This window comes from Trifolium pratense, linkage group LG5 (assembly GCF_020283565.1).
Source record: "Trifolium pratense cultivar HEN17-A07 linkage group LG5, ARS_RC_1.1, whole genome shotgun sequence".
Taxonomy (NCBI): domain Eukaryota; kingdom Viridiplantae; phylum Streptophyta; class Magnoliopsida; order Fabales; family Fabaceae; genus Trifolium; species Trifolium pratense.
In genome coordinates this window covers 4134359-4150983 of record NC_060063.1, presented here as the reverse complement: position 1 = coordinate 4150983, position 16625 = coordinate 4134359, and the positions used below count along the sequence as shown (strand labels likewise).

Genomic DNA, 16625 nt, shown 5'->3' with positions numbered 1-16625 from the left:
TTTGATGATCACAATCATGTATCATGGACATACTTGGGAGAAAATGTTCGCAGTTCATGGCCTATGACCATCAAACTTCTCTCAATCTTGTCTGATCAATTAGTTTGAAGTTAGGTGGCCAAAACCATGAACCGTAGACAATTTCAAAAGGATTAATGGAATACATCCAACATTCATTTATATAGTTGTGAGTTGCATGTTGTGCCAATATTTTAGTATCATAATTGGTTAAAATGGGGTGATCTATGTCATCTAGATATAGTAATATAGAAGGTAAAAAAAAAAGGTATCTGAAGAGAAGTTTAAATGAGTTTATAGATGAAAAGAGATTGAATAGAGTTTTAAATTTTATAGTGTGAAGGGAGTTTGATGGTAAGTTTGTATTTATAGAATAGTTGAAGAGAGGATGAAATTGAAAGGCATATTTGTTAAATGGGGGGATGGTAGGTAGGAGGAGTGCTAGCAACACACTCTTTAACAAACACACTCTAACACACTCTCTTCTATTGGTTAAAATTTATATGGGTCCACATTTTTTTATGGGACCCATGTGAATTTCAACCAATAAAAGAGAGTGTGTTGGAGTGTGTTTGTTAAAGAGTGTGTTGCTAGCATTATTCTTGTAGGTAGAGTAAGGTGAAGAGCCGTTGAAATGCACAATTAATGTGAATAGGTAGAGAAGGTGAAGAGATGTTGAAGTAAATTGTATTTTTACCGTGTAAGAACATATTACTCTAAAAAGTTATCCCCACTTAAAATTTGATATACTGTCCAAGAAAAGAAAACAATAGATAAACTAGATTATTCCATCAAAATTTAAAGTCTATCATATCTTCTTTCATGTGGTTTAATTATAAACCTAAAGAGGTACTATTATCTATGTTTTCTGTATTTGCTATAGCATGAAATTAAGATACTTCAAGGTCTAAGACAATTTATATTATAAGACTTTAAAACAATTACACAAAATTTTGTGAAAATAAATAAATTCTAATTTTTGTTAAGTCAAACAGTTGAACCAACATGAAAGAAGACATGGACAATCACCTTTTATAACTAAAACTAAAGAAAGATTTTAAAATATGTGTCAGAGAAGATGAAGGTTCTTATACTCTAGCTAAAAAAAGTCGTAGTTTTTTGTAGCGCCTAACTGGGTTTATGAGCTTAACTATTATTGGAACTCAAGTGTAGAGTTTATACGGAGATAAGCAAATGAGGTTGCCCATAAACTTGCTAAAGACAACCACATTGTTAGCTAGTTTCCGGATTTTGGTGAATATACGAACCAATGTTAATTAATGAAATGTTATGTGTACATTTTCATCAAGAAAAAACAAATTAAAATTTTTTTAGGATTTTTTTGTTAAATATTTTTTTAGGGTTTAACCAATGTGAAAGAAGACTTGGGGCAATCACCTTTATGTGAAAGTTTTTTTTTTCTTTTCCATTTATCACATAGTCTTAAGAAGTGCAAATTGAAATTAATAAAAGGAATTCCCATTTTATAAACTATATATTCCATTTCCATGTACCAAAAAAAAAACTATATATTCCTACAAAAGGATTTTAAATGAAAAAATAAATTAAAATTGTTTCATTTCTCACATGATTCTAAAAGTCAAATTCGTTCAAAAATTTCTTGTTACTGTATTTGTTTTTACTTCTACAAAACAATATAAAAAGAATTAAAAAATTATTCTACATATTTAAATTCAAATGAAATCCCTTTTAAATTAACAATGAAATTGAACCTGAAATCTTATTAGTAGTTCTCAGTTCTCACCATTGATTTACCCAGAAAAAAATCAAAAAGAAATTAATGAAACAAATTTTTCTGCTCTGATTGTGTTCTGTAGTTTGACAAGTTAATGAAAAATCAATTCTTTTTGGTAGAATTCAAATATGTAATGATGTAAATGCTCAAGTCAATCAGCACACAAAGATAGGACAAAAACATTATTTATATATTGTTGGTTAAATTATGGGATCCAACTATAATTGAATTATTTGTATTTGAATTGGATTCTAAATCTTCATTTACCTGCAACTCAATAGGTCTCATCCTATTAGTATTTGCTTCCAATGGAGGTAGTCCATCATCATCACTTGTGTCCATTTCATTCTCATGTTGAGAGGTGGTTCTTTTATTTAAATTATGTGTAAAAATTTCAGGCCTACACAAAAACCATGATTGAAAAATGTGAGTATTTGATATCTTATGTATAATACGATTAGATGCCAAAATATAATATTCAAGTTTGGTATAGAGAATATGATTAATAAATAAGGAACGTAATTAAAAATCGACAAATCAAAGTTGGCACAAGAGCGCACCATTCTGGAGACTTTTGTAATTTTCGGACTTGTTCATAGAAAAGATCTCGAGAAATGAGACATGCAACCTTGCTTTTTTTTATTTCCACTTCCATAAACTACAACGAAGCTCCCTGCAGATTGAGGAGAAAGTTTGAGTTGATTTATCAATGAACTAAAGGCAAACCAAGAAAGAAAAGAATTTCCAAAACTAATACACAGGATTTTAACATCAAATTCAATACATGTTTTTGGATTTCTTGACAAAATGGGTTGGTGGTATGGAATTGATAATGATATGAATTGTTGGAACTGCGCCTAAGCTGCGCCTATTTCCTGGCACAATGTAACGCGCCTATTGTTCAGCACCACACATAAATGAAAGTTGAAGGAAGAACAAAGAAACAAGAGAGAAAATTGTGTTTCTATATTGATTAGAGAGTGAGTATTCTTTACATCATTAGTTAATTACGCTATATATAGACTTCCCTCAAAACTAAACTAGTTTACTTGCTAAACAAGTAACGGTCTTAGAAGTTAGTTATTCTAATTAACAAACCTAACTAACTTCTATTAGGCTTATGTTTCAAAAAAAAAAAACTTCTATTAGGCTTAAGATTGAATTATTAAAACAACATGTATGACTTTCAAATAGTTCCATAATAAACCAGTAAGAGTTTGGGTAGATCAGATGAAGCAAAATATATAATCCAACACTTGATCTGATGCTAAATATATCTAAAAAAAGAGGTTTGGCTAAGAATAGCATGTTAGGAACATTTGAAAAGAGAAACTATTCATTCCATGATTGAGCATTTGTGATTCTTTCACCAAAGTCAATAGTCCATGATTGAGCATTTGCGCAATTCTTTCACCAAAGTCAAGAGCTCAGTAAAATCATCAACGATGGCAAAGGCGTAATACTATAAGTAAAAAAGTTACTTTTTTGTTTTCCAAAATTCGAATAAATAATACTTAGAGTTGCTTTAAATCAGGACCATGGGTATTGAATTGCTTCTTAAATAGGGCAAAACCTCGTTTTATCCACATGCTTTTCTGAAATTTAGCAGGAAATAGAGCTAGTGATTTCTCACCATGTGCATCCACGACCTGGAGACAAATCAAAATGGAAAGATAAATAAGAACTAAACCTATAGAAACTAAAAGGGAAATTTTTGGAAGATTTTAAACATTGACCAATACAGTACCTCAATAAGATTGGAGCCTCGAAGAGACACCACCTGCATAATGTGTTGCCCATCTTGAAGAGTTACATGTTTTTCCTCTGTTGCCCTGTTCAAATTCTTCCTTCCTCCACTCATTGCTATCTAAAAACTTGATTTCTTGTTGCTACGCTTTCTAACAAAAATTCACATAATGGCAGCTACACAAACTAACTCCTACAAAACAAAATCAGGTTAAAAGATTGTCAACTGAATTGCTCTAACAGGTTCACCAAATTGGTTTGTGTCAACAATAGTTCAGGTCATTGAATTGTTCAAAAAAATCGTTAAATTGAAAATTTGGAATTCATCTTCTTATAGACTTATAGTCTATTCATTCATAAGATTTCTTTTGCACATGTGTAAGCTGAAGCCAGTTTTTTGGAGTCAAATAATATAGCATTGTTTGCATATAAAATTTGAAATGTGATTTATATAGTTTAAAAACTAGGGTTCATAGAGCTATAGAGGAACATACTATCTCTCACTCATTCACTATACAAACACAAATTACTGGCTACTAAATTACCGAGTGTCCTAATGTCTAATGCAGAGTTCTAATTGTGGCCAAAATAAAATAGTTAAAGGTCTCTGCAATGGCATCGCAATTCACAACTACAACTGCGGCCGCATTTTGCCACCATATCAAAGTTTGCAGCACAACAAATATGACTACGCGCAACTGTGACTACAACCGCAATTTTGAACTATGCTCCATAGAGTCAAACAATGTTGTCCGTGACGGATGGCAGAAGGCTAAAAATCTGCTATATAAACACCATTGCAGCCTATTATTAGAATTTTAGAGGCCTATACTCAACTACAAAAGCTAGCTTGAGAGTTGAGGTTTGCACTACACTTATAAAGGCTATCTTTTCCATATCTCTCGCCAATGTGGGACTTCTAACACACCCCCTCACGTCCAGAACTGAACAAGCTGGAACGTGGGATCAACAACAACGGGTGGCCCAAATATGGGAGGTCTCCACAACAAACAACAAATGGATCTAGGATAGGCTCTGATACCATATTAAAATTTTAGAGGCCTATACTCAACCACAAAAGCTAGCTTGAGAGTTGAGGTTTGCACTACACTTATAAAGCTAGCTTTTGTGGTTGAGTATAGGCCTCTAAAATTCTAATACCTATGGTGTCGCCATGGCAGGAATTTCATATGGAAATTGTCCAAAACTCCAGCACACTAAATCCTCCATGACATGACTATCATTTTTTTTCCATTTTTTGGTATTAACCCCCTCGTTCCCAGGTAATCCAGAGTTCGACCACGAGGCAATTAAAACCTGACCAAAAATTGTTTCAACCAGGAATCGAACTCGAGTTCTAGAGTGAGCTCATTATCCACTTGAGTCCAATTACTTGGTCGTGTCATTTAACAACCCTAGAATCATTATCCACTTGAGTCCAATTACTTGGTTCGCGTCATTTAACAACACTAGAATCATTACAATTAGAAAGAAAATCCTAACAGAGAATTAGAAACATTGCAGCTACATCTGATGAGTTTCCATAAAAGATTTTAATTAATTTCATATGGATATTTCTTTCTTTATTAAAAGCATATAAATATTAACAAACACAATCAATAAAAAAATTGACATGGCTATTTGGATGATCAAAGTATAGAAATAAAACAATGACAGAGAAGAAACTTACGAATTGCGAGAAAGAAGAAGCAATCGATTTCAGAGCTGTGGAACTCGTGAATGCTCTGTGTTATGGTTTTGGTCATGAGGCAAGGCAAATTTGGTTCTGTTCTGTGCAATTATTTTGAGTCGGAGGCTCACGATGCAATTAATTAAAAGTTTACGTTTTTTTTTTTTCTTTTGAGTACCATAATATTTGTAAGAAGTTTGCATTTTTTATTTGTGTGCTTAAATATGAAAATTACTGCGAATATAATTTTTTTATTTTATTTTAGCTTTTGTAATTTTTGTTTTGTTTTAAACCATATAAATATATAATATTTTGTTTTTGGTTTAGTATTTGCAAAATTGATTTCTATTAAAACTAGTCCTTATTCCTTAAAATATCTAAAATATTTGGTTAGTCCTCAAAATAAGTGATAAAATAAATATTATAAGGACTAATTTTTACATGAACATATTTTGGAGGAACTAAAACAAAATATCAAGGATCAAAACAGAAAGTGCATATTTGCAAGAACTAAAAAAAAAAAATATATATATATATATATATATATATATATATATATATATATGGGGTTTTCTAACATAGACCCTAGTTAGGTCTAAGTTAGCAAGGTGCACCTTTTCAATTGGACCAAAATACCCATTCTTTTAATTTTTGAAAGAATAGAGCAACAGGGGCATTTCTGTAATTTTCTGCAATTTTGCCAACCATATACACGCGCCCCACCTTCTTAAACTATTAATAGACGCGGATCCAGTGTCGCGCGCGTACCGAAGGACCATGGTTACAGACCGTTGATTTCCATCAGACAGCCAAGATCTGATCTCATCAAGACTGTCTGATCAATCAGACAGCCCAGATCATCAAGATCCATCAGATTCAAGCGCCTGCGTCACACTGGATTAAAACCTGGAGAGAGAAAAATTTGCTTTTTAAAAGTAGGACACGTGTCACACAATGGTTGGCTGGGCGTGATTTTTGTTCATTTAATACTTTGAACTCAATTATTTCGTTGTAAATTAATTTTTAATTTTTTTATTTTTATACCAAAATTCATAATTTTTTTTTGTCTACAAATAGAGACTTGGTTCGTTTGATTTGGACACCGAAAAAAAAACGCAATTTTTCACTACCTTAATCTCATTTTTTGTCTACTAAATACGTTACTTGTGTGTTGTAATTTAACACGCACCACTCAACCAACTCACTGAAACCATTATACCAGGAAAATAGTAGATAATATTCTGGAACTTTTGGTATATTTTATGAAATTTTTGGAGACCTGAAACTATTTTTAGTTAATTAAATGAGATAAAACGGTAATTAAAAACTAATGTTTGCTTCTGAAACCATTTTACTGGTAGAATGGTTGCACATAGTTGTATTCTGAAACCATTTTACTGGTAGAATGGTTTCAATGAGTAATTTATTAATTGTGTTTGCTTCTGAAACCATTTATCTGATACAATGGTTTCAGAGAGTTGTAATCTGAAACCATTTTGCTGGTAGAATGGTTTCAGTAAGTTGATTATTAGTTATTTGCTTCTGAAACCATTTAGCTTGTAGAATGGTTGCACATAGTTGTATTCTGAAACCATTTTACTAGTAGAATGGTTTCCGTGAGTAATTTATTAATTGTGTTTGCTTCTGAAACCATTTATCTGGTACAATGGTTTCAGAGAGTTGTAATCTGAAACCATTTTGCTGGTAGAATGGTTTCAGTAAGTTGATTATTAGTTATTTGCTTCTGAAACCATTTTGCTTGTAGAATGGTTGCACATAGTTGTATTCTGAAACCATTTTACTGGTAGAATGGTTTCCGTGAGTAATTTATTAATTGTGTTTGCTTCTGAAACCATTTATCTGGTACAATGGTTTCAGAGAGTTGTAATCTGAAACCATTTTGCTGGTAGAATGGTTTCAGTAAGTTGATTATTAGTTATTTGCTTCTGAAACCATTTTGCTTGTAGAATGGTTTCTGAGATTTGTACTCTGAAACCATTTTCCTGGTAGAATGGTTTCAGTGAGTTGATGTAAGGTAGTGAAAAATGAGATTAAGGTAGTGAAAAATTGGGTTTTTTTTCTGTGTCCAAATCAAACGAACCAAGTCTCTATTTGTAGAAAAAAAAAATTATGAATTTTGGTATAAAAAATAAAAAATAAAAAATTAATTTACGACGAAATAATTGAGTTTAAAGTATTAAATGGAAAAAAATTAACGCAGCCAATCATATGCTGACACGTGGCCTGCCTTTTCAAAAGGCTTTCTCTCTCCGCGTTTGGGCTTCAGCCACGCGCGCCTGTCGGCGCGTGTGATGCACGCGCGTGATTTTTGTCCACTAACACGCTGCCACGTGTCCTGGGGGGGGGGAAAAAGAAGTGGGGGGCGCGTGTAAAATTGCAGAAAATTACAGAAATGCCCCTGTTGCTCTATTCTTTCAAAAATTAAAAAAATGGGTATTTTTGTCCAACTCAAAAGGTGCACCTTGCTAACTTAGACCCAAGCCCCCTATATATATATATATATATATATATATTCGCAATGGCAGAAAATTCAGACTTCTTGAAGCCTTCAATTCCAAAATTTGATGGCTACTACGATCATTGGGCAATGTTGATGGAGAATTTGCTCCGATCTAAAGAATATTGGAGCTTGATCGAGAATGGTGTGACAGTGGCTCCGGCGAATGCAACGGTAGAACAACAGCGCATTGCAAATGAGAGTTTGTTGTATAATGTGTTTGTAGTATTGGGCCTTGATTAGCTTAAGCCCAATATAGTTTGTGTTAGGCCCAATTGTAATGACTTGCTATATAAGCAAGGTTTGTGTGATCAATAAAATTGACTCTTGCAGTGATGAAGAGTATAGTCTGTTCTATTGAATTATCTTCTGATGTTACCACACTCTCCATTGATGAGCTGCAGAGTAGCTTGATAGTTCATGAACAACGTATGAAAGGCCAACTGATCAAGCAAGAAGAGCAAGCTCTCAAGGTCACTAATGGTGGCAGAGGGAGAGGTAGGGGAAGAAATTCAAATTCTGCTAGAGGTCGTGGTAGGGGAAGGCAAAGCAAAGAGAATGTGGAATGCTTTCACTGTCATAAATTGGGACACTATCAGAGTAATTGTCCCAATTGGAGTGAAAATGCCAATTATGCAGAATTGGATGAGTTTAAAGAAGAGATGCTCCTCATGGCCAAAACCAATGATGATGAGTTTGGTGAAAATTGGTTCTTGGATTCTGGGTGCAGCAATCATATGTCAGGTAACAAGGATTGGTTTTATGATTTTGATGAGAATTATAGAGATTCAGTGAAATTGGGTGATGACTCAAGGATGAATGTGATGGGAAAAGGAAATGTGAAACTCAGTATCAATGGAAGAGTTCATGTTTTCACCAATGTGTATTTCATACCTGGGTTAAAGACAAACCTTCTCAGCATTGGCCAAATTCAGCAGAAGAAGGCTACAATTGTGTTCAAGAACAATTGCTGCAAAGTTTATCATGAAGAAGAGGGATTACTTTTTGCTACATACATGTCAACAAATAGAATGTATATTGTCAAAGCAGAAGTAATTGCTCCAAGATGTCTGCAAGCTTCAAAACTTGTCAACTCTTTGCTTTGGCATAGCAGATATGGCCACTTAAGCATCAAAGGATTGAATGTTCTTGTTAAAAAGGACATGGTGAGAGGTCTACCAGCATTGAAAGAGCTAGATGAGAATTGTGCAGATTGCTTGGAAGGCAAGCAACACAGAGATGCCATTCCCAAGCAAGCAAATTGGAGAGCCAGCTCTAAGCTTGAACTTGTTCATTCTGATATCTGTGGACCTATCAATCCAAAATCCAACAGTGGCAACAGGTATTTCATAACTTTCACTGATGATCTAACTAGAAAAACTTGGATATATCTGCTGAAAGAGAAGTCTAGTTCACTAGAAACTTTCAAACAGTTTAAGGCTATGGTTGAGAAAGAGTCCAATTGTTCTATTCAATGCCTAAGAACAGATAGGGGTGGTGAATATACCTCAAATGCTTTTAATGATTTTTGTAGTAATCATGGAATCAAGAGGCAATTGACTGCAGCATACACACCTCAGCAGAATGGTGTTTCAGAAAGGAAGAACAGGACTCTAATGAATATGGTAAGGAGTATGTTGGCTGGAAAGGGTGTACCAAAACCATTTTGGCCAGAAGCCTTGAAGTGGGCTACTTATGTGATGAATAGAAGCCCCACTCTATCTGTCAAAGACATCACACCAGAAGAGGCTTGGAGTGGAGTCAAACCTTCTGTGCATCACTTCAGAGTTTTTGGATGCATAGCCTTTGCTCATGTACCTGACAGTCAAAGAACCAAGCTAGATAGCAAAAGTGTGAAATGTGTTCTTCTGGGACTAAGTGAAGAGTCAAAAGCTTATAAGCTTTATGACCCTGAAAAGAAGAAAATAATCATCAGCAGAGATGTGGTATTTGAAGAAAATAAAGGTTGGAATTGGAATAAGATCTCAGACAAAAAGCAAAACCAATCAAGCAATGATGCTCTCAGTGATGAAGAGTATAGTACATCAGCTCCAGCAAATGACAATGAGGCTCCAGCAAATGACAATGAGGTTCAAGCTGAAGTTGATATGAATACTTCAAGTGATGATAGTGATGGCATTGACTTCCAATCTGAGGTGAATTTGCCTCCAAGAGTTAGGAGACCACCTCAGAGCTTGAATGACTTTGTCACAGGAGAGGAGCTTGACCAGCTGCATAATCTTGCAGTCTATGTAGCTACTGAAGATCCAACATCATTCAGTGAGGCTGTTAAGTCTAAAGTTTGGATAGAAGCTATGAATCAAGAAATGCATTCCATAGAGAAGAATCAAACTTGGGAGCTTACTAGTTTACCTGATGGAGCCAATGTAATTGGTGTGAAATGGATTTACAAAACTAAACACAATGAAAAAGGAGAAATTGATAAACATAAGGCAAGACTGGTGGCAAAAGGGTACAATCAGAAGCATGGTATTGACTATGATGAGGTATTTGCTCCTGTGGCAAGATGGGACACAATTAGATCAATACTAGCTATAGCTGCAAGAGAAAGTTGGAAAGTGTTCCAGTTGGATGTAAAAAGTGCTTTTCTACATGGTGAATTAAGTGAAGATATCTATGTTGAACAGCCACCAGGTTATCAGAGGGAAAAGAACAAGGTGTACAAACTTAAGAAAGCATTGTATGGCCTAAAGCAAGCACCAAGGGCCTGGTACAGTAGAATTGAAGCCTACTTCAACTCTGAGGAATTTGAGAAATGTCCTTCAGAGCATACATTGTTCATAAAGCACAAGCCAAATGGTAAGATTCTGATAGTCAGTCTATATGTTGATGATCTCATATACACTGGAAATGATTTGCTTTTGATGAATGAGTTCAAAACATCAATGCAAAAAGAATTTTCAATGACTGATTTAGGCAAGATGAAGTTTTTTCTTGGAGTAGAAGTAATACAGTCTGAGGAAGGTATATACATCAGTCAACAGAAATATGCAGCTGAGGTCTTAGGGAGGTTTGGTATGGAAAATTGCAACAGTGTATGCAGCCCTATAGTGCCTGGTTGTAAGCTTGACAAAGATGAAGATGGTGATGCTACAGATGCAAGAGAGTATAAGCAGATAGTTGGGAGCCTAATGTACCTGTTGGCTACAAGGCCTGACTTGGCTTATTCAGTGTGTCTGGTAGCTAGATATATGGAAAGGCCTACAAACATGCACCTTACAGCAGTCAAAAGAATATTGAGGTACTTAAAGGGTACACTTACAAATGGAATCATGTATAGGTGTAACACTGAGAAGGGTTTTGAGCTAGTTGGCTGGTCAGATTCAGACTATGCTGGTGATGTGAATGACAGGAAGAGCACCACAGGGTTTGTATTCATGCTTGGCTCAGGAGCCATATCTTGGTCTTCTAAGAAGCAACCTATTGTCACTTTGTCCACCACAGAGGCAGAATATGTTGCAGCTGCTGCATGTGCTTGCCAAGCTGTTTGGTTGAGAAGTATACTAAGCTACTTGCTTAAGAATCAGAAGATTTGCACTCAGATTTATTGTGATAACAGCTCCTCCATCAAGCTGTCTAAAAATCCCATCATGCACGGTCGTTGTAAGCACATAGATGTGAGATTTCACTTCTTGAGAGATCTTACAAAGGATGGTACAATTGAACTCAAACATTGCAAATCACAAGACCAGTTGGCTGACATCATGACCAAACCTTTGAAGTTGGATGCGTTTTTGAAGTTGAGAAGTGGGTTAGGAATGGAGATGAAATGAAGGCTGCAGAATTGCTTGATCTGCTTCAGTTTTCTTCTTGCTGCAGAATTGCTTGGATTGCTGCAGTTTTTTCACTTGTTTTGCTTTGCTTATTTTTTAGTTTTTGTGTGAATGTTGCTTAGCTTGCTTGTCAAGTATCCTTTAATTGAACTCTTAGGATTGTTCAATTAGGGGAGAGTTTGTTGTATAATGTGTTTGTAGTATTGGGCCTTGATTAGCTTAAGCCCAATATAGTTTGTGTTAGGCCCAATTGTAATGACTTGCTAAACTGCATCTATTTAAAAAGACTAAAAATCTATTTAAATTTTTTATTTATTTTTTTGTTTATAATGGAGCTGAGGATCGACTAAAATGGTTTATAATAGAGACTAAAAGAACTAAAACAAACATTAGTAGATGTTACAGTTGAATTTAACACCGACAAAGTGTTTTACTACATGTGATAGTTTATTGAAATGGGTTAAAAAAGTTGGAAGAAAAAATGTTGTGATTTATTTATAGATCTCAAACAGCCACAGTAAAACCAGAAACAAGGACAAAGCTAATTTTTGGTTGTGAAAGAAGCAGAAAGTATTTTATTGTAAAAAAAACTATTTTCTCATCAAAAAAAAAAAAAAAAAACTATTACCACAATTTTAAACAATAAGAAATGCATTTGTATAATTCTGGTAAAACAAAAATCGCAACAAAAAATGAAAAGAGGGTCAAATTAAACATAAGAATAAAAGAAATATACTTTAACCAATAATGCTCAACACAATTTTAAAATAGACTTAAGGAAATTAATGTTTTCTCATTGCACACTAATCAAATACTTTGAGTATAAGATAAACTCTCATCCTCCAAAGTACATTCATGGCACCCCTTTTAATGGTGACCTCTTCAATCTTTCAGCTTAGTTTAAGATTCAACAGGAGATTGATATATGTGAGGCAAGACATTACTTCACCTAGGCACCATTTTATGTTAGAGTAAAGAAATTTGGTTGTGAAGAAACATAAATTAGAATAGCTTTGTTCACTATTCCAGGCTCATGATCCATTGGCAGTGGATGTATTAAAGCCAGACTTTACATTCTGGTTACTCGCTACAAAATATATCTGCCATATAACTAGAATTATGCCATTGCTAGTTTATCATAATCAAAATACCAATTTCAACAGCTTCTAGTCTTAACAAACATACAAAAATTATCTGATGTATCATGCTAGTTGGAAACAAAAGCTAGAAAATATTTCATGAAAAGGAGAACTAAACTTTGCTGAGTAAAGAACTCTATGCAACCAAAAAAGAAAGAAATCTTACACAATCTGTGTGCGATATTTTGTTTCGCTGCATAACAGAAAATAAGAGAAAGACATGCATAGCAAATAATCCGTAAAGATCTACAAAACAATATAAAATGATGAGACCAGTGAATGTAACTTTAGGAGGCTATAACAGTACGGCGCCTATGACCAGTAAAAGCTTGAAGAAGTTCTTTATATCCACTCCTATAGTGATCAATCGAGAAGCACAGTTGCCGGATTGCCTCCCTCTTCTCCTCATCCCGATCGGAGATCACAACATTCTGTCTAGTAACCTCTTTTTCAAGTTCTTCAACTTTCAGCTTCAACACATTTAATAGATACAGTCTAGCTTCAGATTCTGCAGTCAGTCCAGCCTGTTGTGTGTGTTGCTGTAAAAGCTGTCTCTCCGTATTTGCTATTTGATCGTCTCGCAAGCTTATCTCAGCCTTAAGTTTATCCATCTTAGCATTGGCTTCATCTTTTTCAGTCATGAGCATGTCAAATTTCTGCTTGTGCTTATCAAATTCCTTATTCACAGCTTCCACTTCATGTCTTCTCTGACTAAGTTCTTCCTTTAACGAACTGATTTCGCCTTGCATAACTATTTGTTGTGTAGCATACAACTCTTCTTGCTCCAAATTTTCAGTTTCACATTGCCTTAATTTCTTTTCTAATAAATTGCATCTACACTCCCATTCCTCCAGTCTAGAGGTCAAATCTATTTTCATTTCTGACAAGCTCACAATTTCAGAATGCAACTGATCTCTCTCAAAAGAGAACTGTTCCTGCACATCAAGCATTTCAGCTTTCATTCTTTGCACCTCAAGTTCATGGTTAGTTTCATTAGCTTTAAACCAAGCAATCGTGTCTTCTAATTCCCGAACCTTATTTCTCTCTGAATCAAGCCAGCTTTCTAATTTCACCACATTTTCCTGTGTCACTCTAAGGTGACCTTGCAATTGATGAGTCTCAGATGACCTACTCTCAAGTTCCTTTCTTAGTCTTGCTACTTCATTGTTTGATATTTTGAGATGTTCATTAGCTACCTCCAGCTCTTCCACCAAATTTGCAATCTTGTAGCAACAATCTGGAACATGAGTCTCCAACTCAGCTGTTTGTTTTTGCAACTCCAGTACCTGTCCTTTTTCATATTCAAGTTCCTCCTTATTCAGTGTTAATTCTTTCCTCGCATTATCAAGTTGACCCTCACTTTTCTCAATTTGATTCTTCAACTTGATAATCTCTTCTTCTGAAAGCTGAAGTTTAAAATTGGAAACTCTTAGTTCTTCCTCATTTTTAATGAACTTCTTCAGCAACTCATCATAACTTCTATTTTCTCCTTCCCCGACAAACTGGCTTGGTCTTTCCATATCGGGAAGGTCTTCTTTCAGCTTACCTTCAGGGGATTGCTCACCATCGGTATTCACCGGTGTGCCCTGATAATGGATTACAGACTTGATAAAAGATTCAGGCTCTGAATCTGAGGATGATGAGGAAGGTGATCTAGAACCCTCCTCCTTCACAGAAGTGGCAGAGCTAACCCCACCTGAGCTAGGAGAGAAATCCAAATTGACAGGTTGAAGACCAGACTTTGGCAATATTTGCTTCGGATGTGGAGTATAATATTGAGTCGCCAATAAACTCTCTTGGTCAAAACCTTCACCAAAATCATCAGAGCCCTCCATCTGAGATTCTGAGGATAAAAAAAGTCTATGATAAGAGCTCTACATTACAGGAAAAATAAATAAGAAAATCCTCAGCAAGGAAAAATTCATTAAAATCATAGAAACTCAAATGAATAGAAGTAACACAAACAATAACTATGGATTGCAAAATCATTCAGTGAGACAGTAACCACCAGTGGTCGCATTTTTTCTCATCATTTTCCTTAGATGTGAAGGAAATCTAAAATAGTATCAGAAAACTAAAACAGTTTAAAAATTCTACAATCAAAATAGATATAAAAAAATAATCCAACATAAGCACTTTAAATCTCCCAGAGTATCAAAACTTCTGAGCTACAAAAGCACACAAATTTGTACCTCAAAAGTACTTATTCACTCCTTTCAAACAGATGGCATTTAATAAGTTGTATAAAGTTATGTATCCAAAAAAGATTGCATCTCATGATCGAACAAATAAGCATAAAAGACGTGTTACAACTTAGAAATTATTATCAATATTAGCTCTAGAAGAGTGAGTATCTGCAACTGCAACTGCAACTGACATAGGTATTTACATCAAAATGAAGGTCTTCAATTTCATGACTAATTCACTATTTCGTAAATTTGGAGACCAAATTGTCTCACTCCATTTGAAAGACTAAAATTATGATACATACATACATGTGAAGTTGTTTATGTGTGGATACATTCATGTAAAAATGAGTTGAACAATAAATTTGAGTTTAAAAAGTACAGTTTGGAGTCAAAAGCTACACACAAATTTGTTAAAATTATGACTTGGGGACATCCAAACATGAAAAAAATTAATTCTACACCCCTAGAACCAATTACCCCCCCTCCAAAATTGAAACAAACATACACATGCACGTTTGGTTCTACGGTAATAAAAATTGATTTTGTAAAATTGATTTTGCTTAAAAGTGAGTTGAATGTAAAGTAGTTTATGTTTGGTTACATTTACATAAAAGAAAGTTGCACAATAAATAATCCAAAAACAGTGTAAAAATCACTTTTAAACTCAAAAGCTGCAAATCCTAGCATCATGTTATAATCAATTTTGAGTCAAGATCAATTCTACTTGAGAGCAACCAAACATGTCGAAATCAATTTTACACCACCAAAATCAATTATGTCTCCTAAACTATACAAAAATAACACTTCTACTCTTACTTAGTCTCCTAAAATATACAAAAATAATAAATAATCCTTAAATTTTACAAAATTTCATCATGCTAATCCCTAAATTTTTGTCACGATAGTCACAAAATCTCACTATAGACAAACTGAACAAATTTTCATATATTTTAAGTAGTAATTATAACTTTCATATACTTAATCGATGATTTACACTAATATTTAACGATGATCATGATAAATAGAACATACATTCATACATAGATATAGATCTACGGTGACACAATCACTCATCCACTCGCTCAATCTACGCTACTCAATTCTAGGTCAAAGATCTTGAAATTTATAAATTGCAGATAATTTACAAGCATTTTTATAAATCAAGCATGAAATGATGATAATGATAGTAATTACACGAATGATTAACAAAACAGAAAATGAATTTCAAAAACTTGAAATTGAAAGGAAGAATGCGAAAAATGAATTGAAAATGAGAGATTAGAGAGAAGAAGATGAATGATTGATACCTGAAGCCATAGAGAGAGATGAATGAAAAATGAAGAAAAAAAGAGAGATGAGGGTTTTTGTGTTGTGTTGTAAAGAGAGTGTGAAATGAAAAGTGAGAAAATGGAAACAAATAGAAAATGGTAAGAGAAAGAGAGAGCCAAACAGAAAGTGGTGAGTGACAGTGAGATTAACGTGACGTGGCCCCGAAATTCAATTTTAGTTTCGGGATTTGGGCCGACTCCCGCCTTTCCTTTTTTCCTCAATAATTTGAATATTTCATCTTTTTTTACTCTCTCGGTCGATTATGAACCGACCATCTCTTCACATAATTGTATAGATTAATCTTTTATGAATATTATCATAGTTTGTGGAAAAAGTCTCTCAAGAAATTATGGTCAGTTAGTTTTAGATTTTAAATTATTATTTTTTAAATATTTTCATGATAATTTAATTAAAAATAATAAAAATTATATCTCCTGGTGTTTCAA

The 16625-nt window shown here is 34.2% G+C and overlaps 1 protein-coding gene, 1 non-coding gene and 1 pseudogene across 2 annotated transcripts; 1 reads left to right on the top strand and 2 right to left on the bottom strand.

Moving 5' to 3' along the window:
- Positions 1-1657: 1657 nt before the first annotated feature.
- Positions 1658-5330, bottom strand: LOC123885878 (annotated as a pseudogene).
- On the top strand, positions 2997-3055 carry LOC123887842. Its single transcript, XR_006801832.1, has one exon. It is a non-coding gene; the product is annotated as a small nucleolar RNA snoR31 (small nucleolar RNA).
- Positions 5331-12800: 7470 nt separating the features above from the next.
- LOC123887368 (protein NETWORKED 4B-like) lies at positions 12801-16290 on the bottom strand. Its single transcript, XM_045936687.1, has 2 exons — positions 16158-16290; positions 12801-14504 (listed from the first exon to the last, which is right to left on the bottom strand). Exons 1-2 carry the CDS (start codon positions 16165-16167, stop codon positions 12949-12951), a joined length of 1566 nt encoding a protein of 521 aa, XP_045792643.1. The 5' UTR covers positions 16168-16290; the 3' UTR covers positions 12801-12948.
- Between the last annotated feature and the right edge of the window lie 335 nt (positions 16291-16625).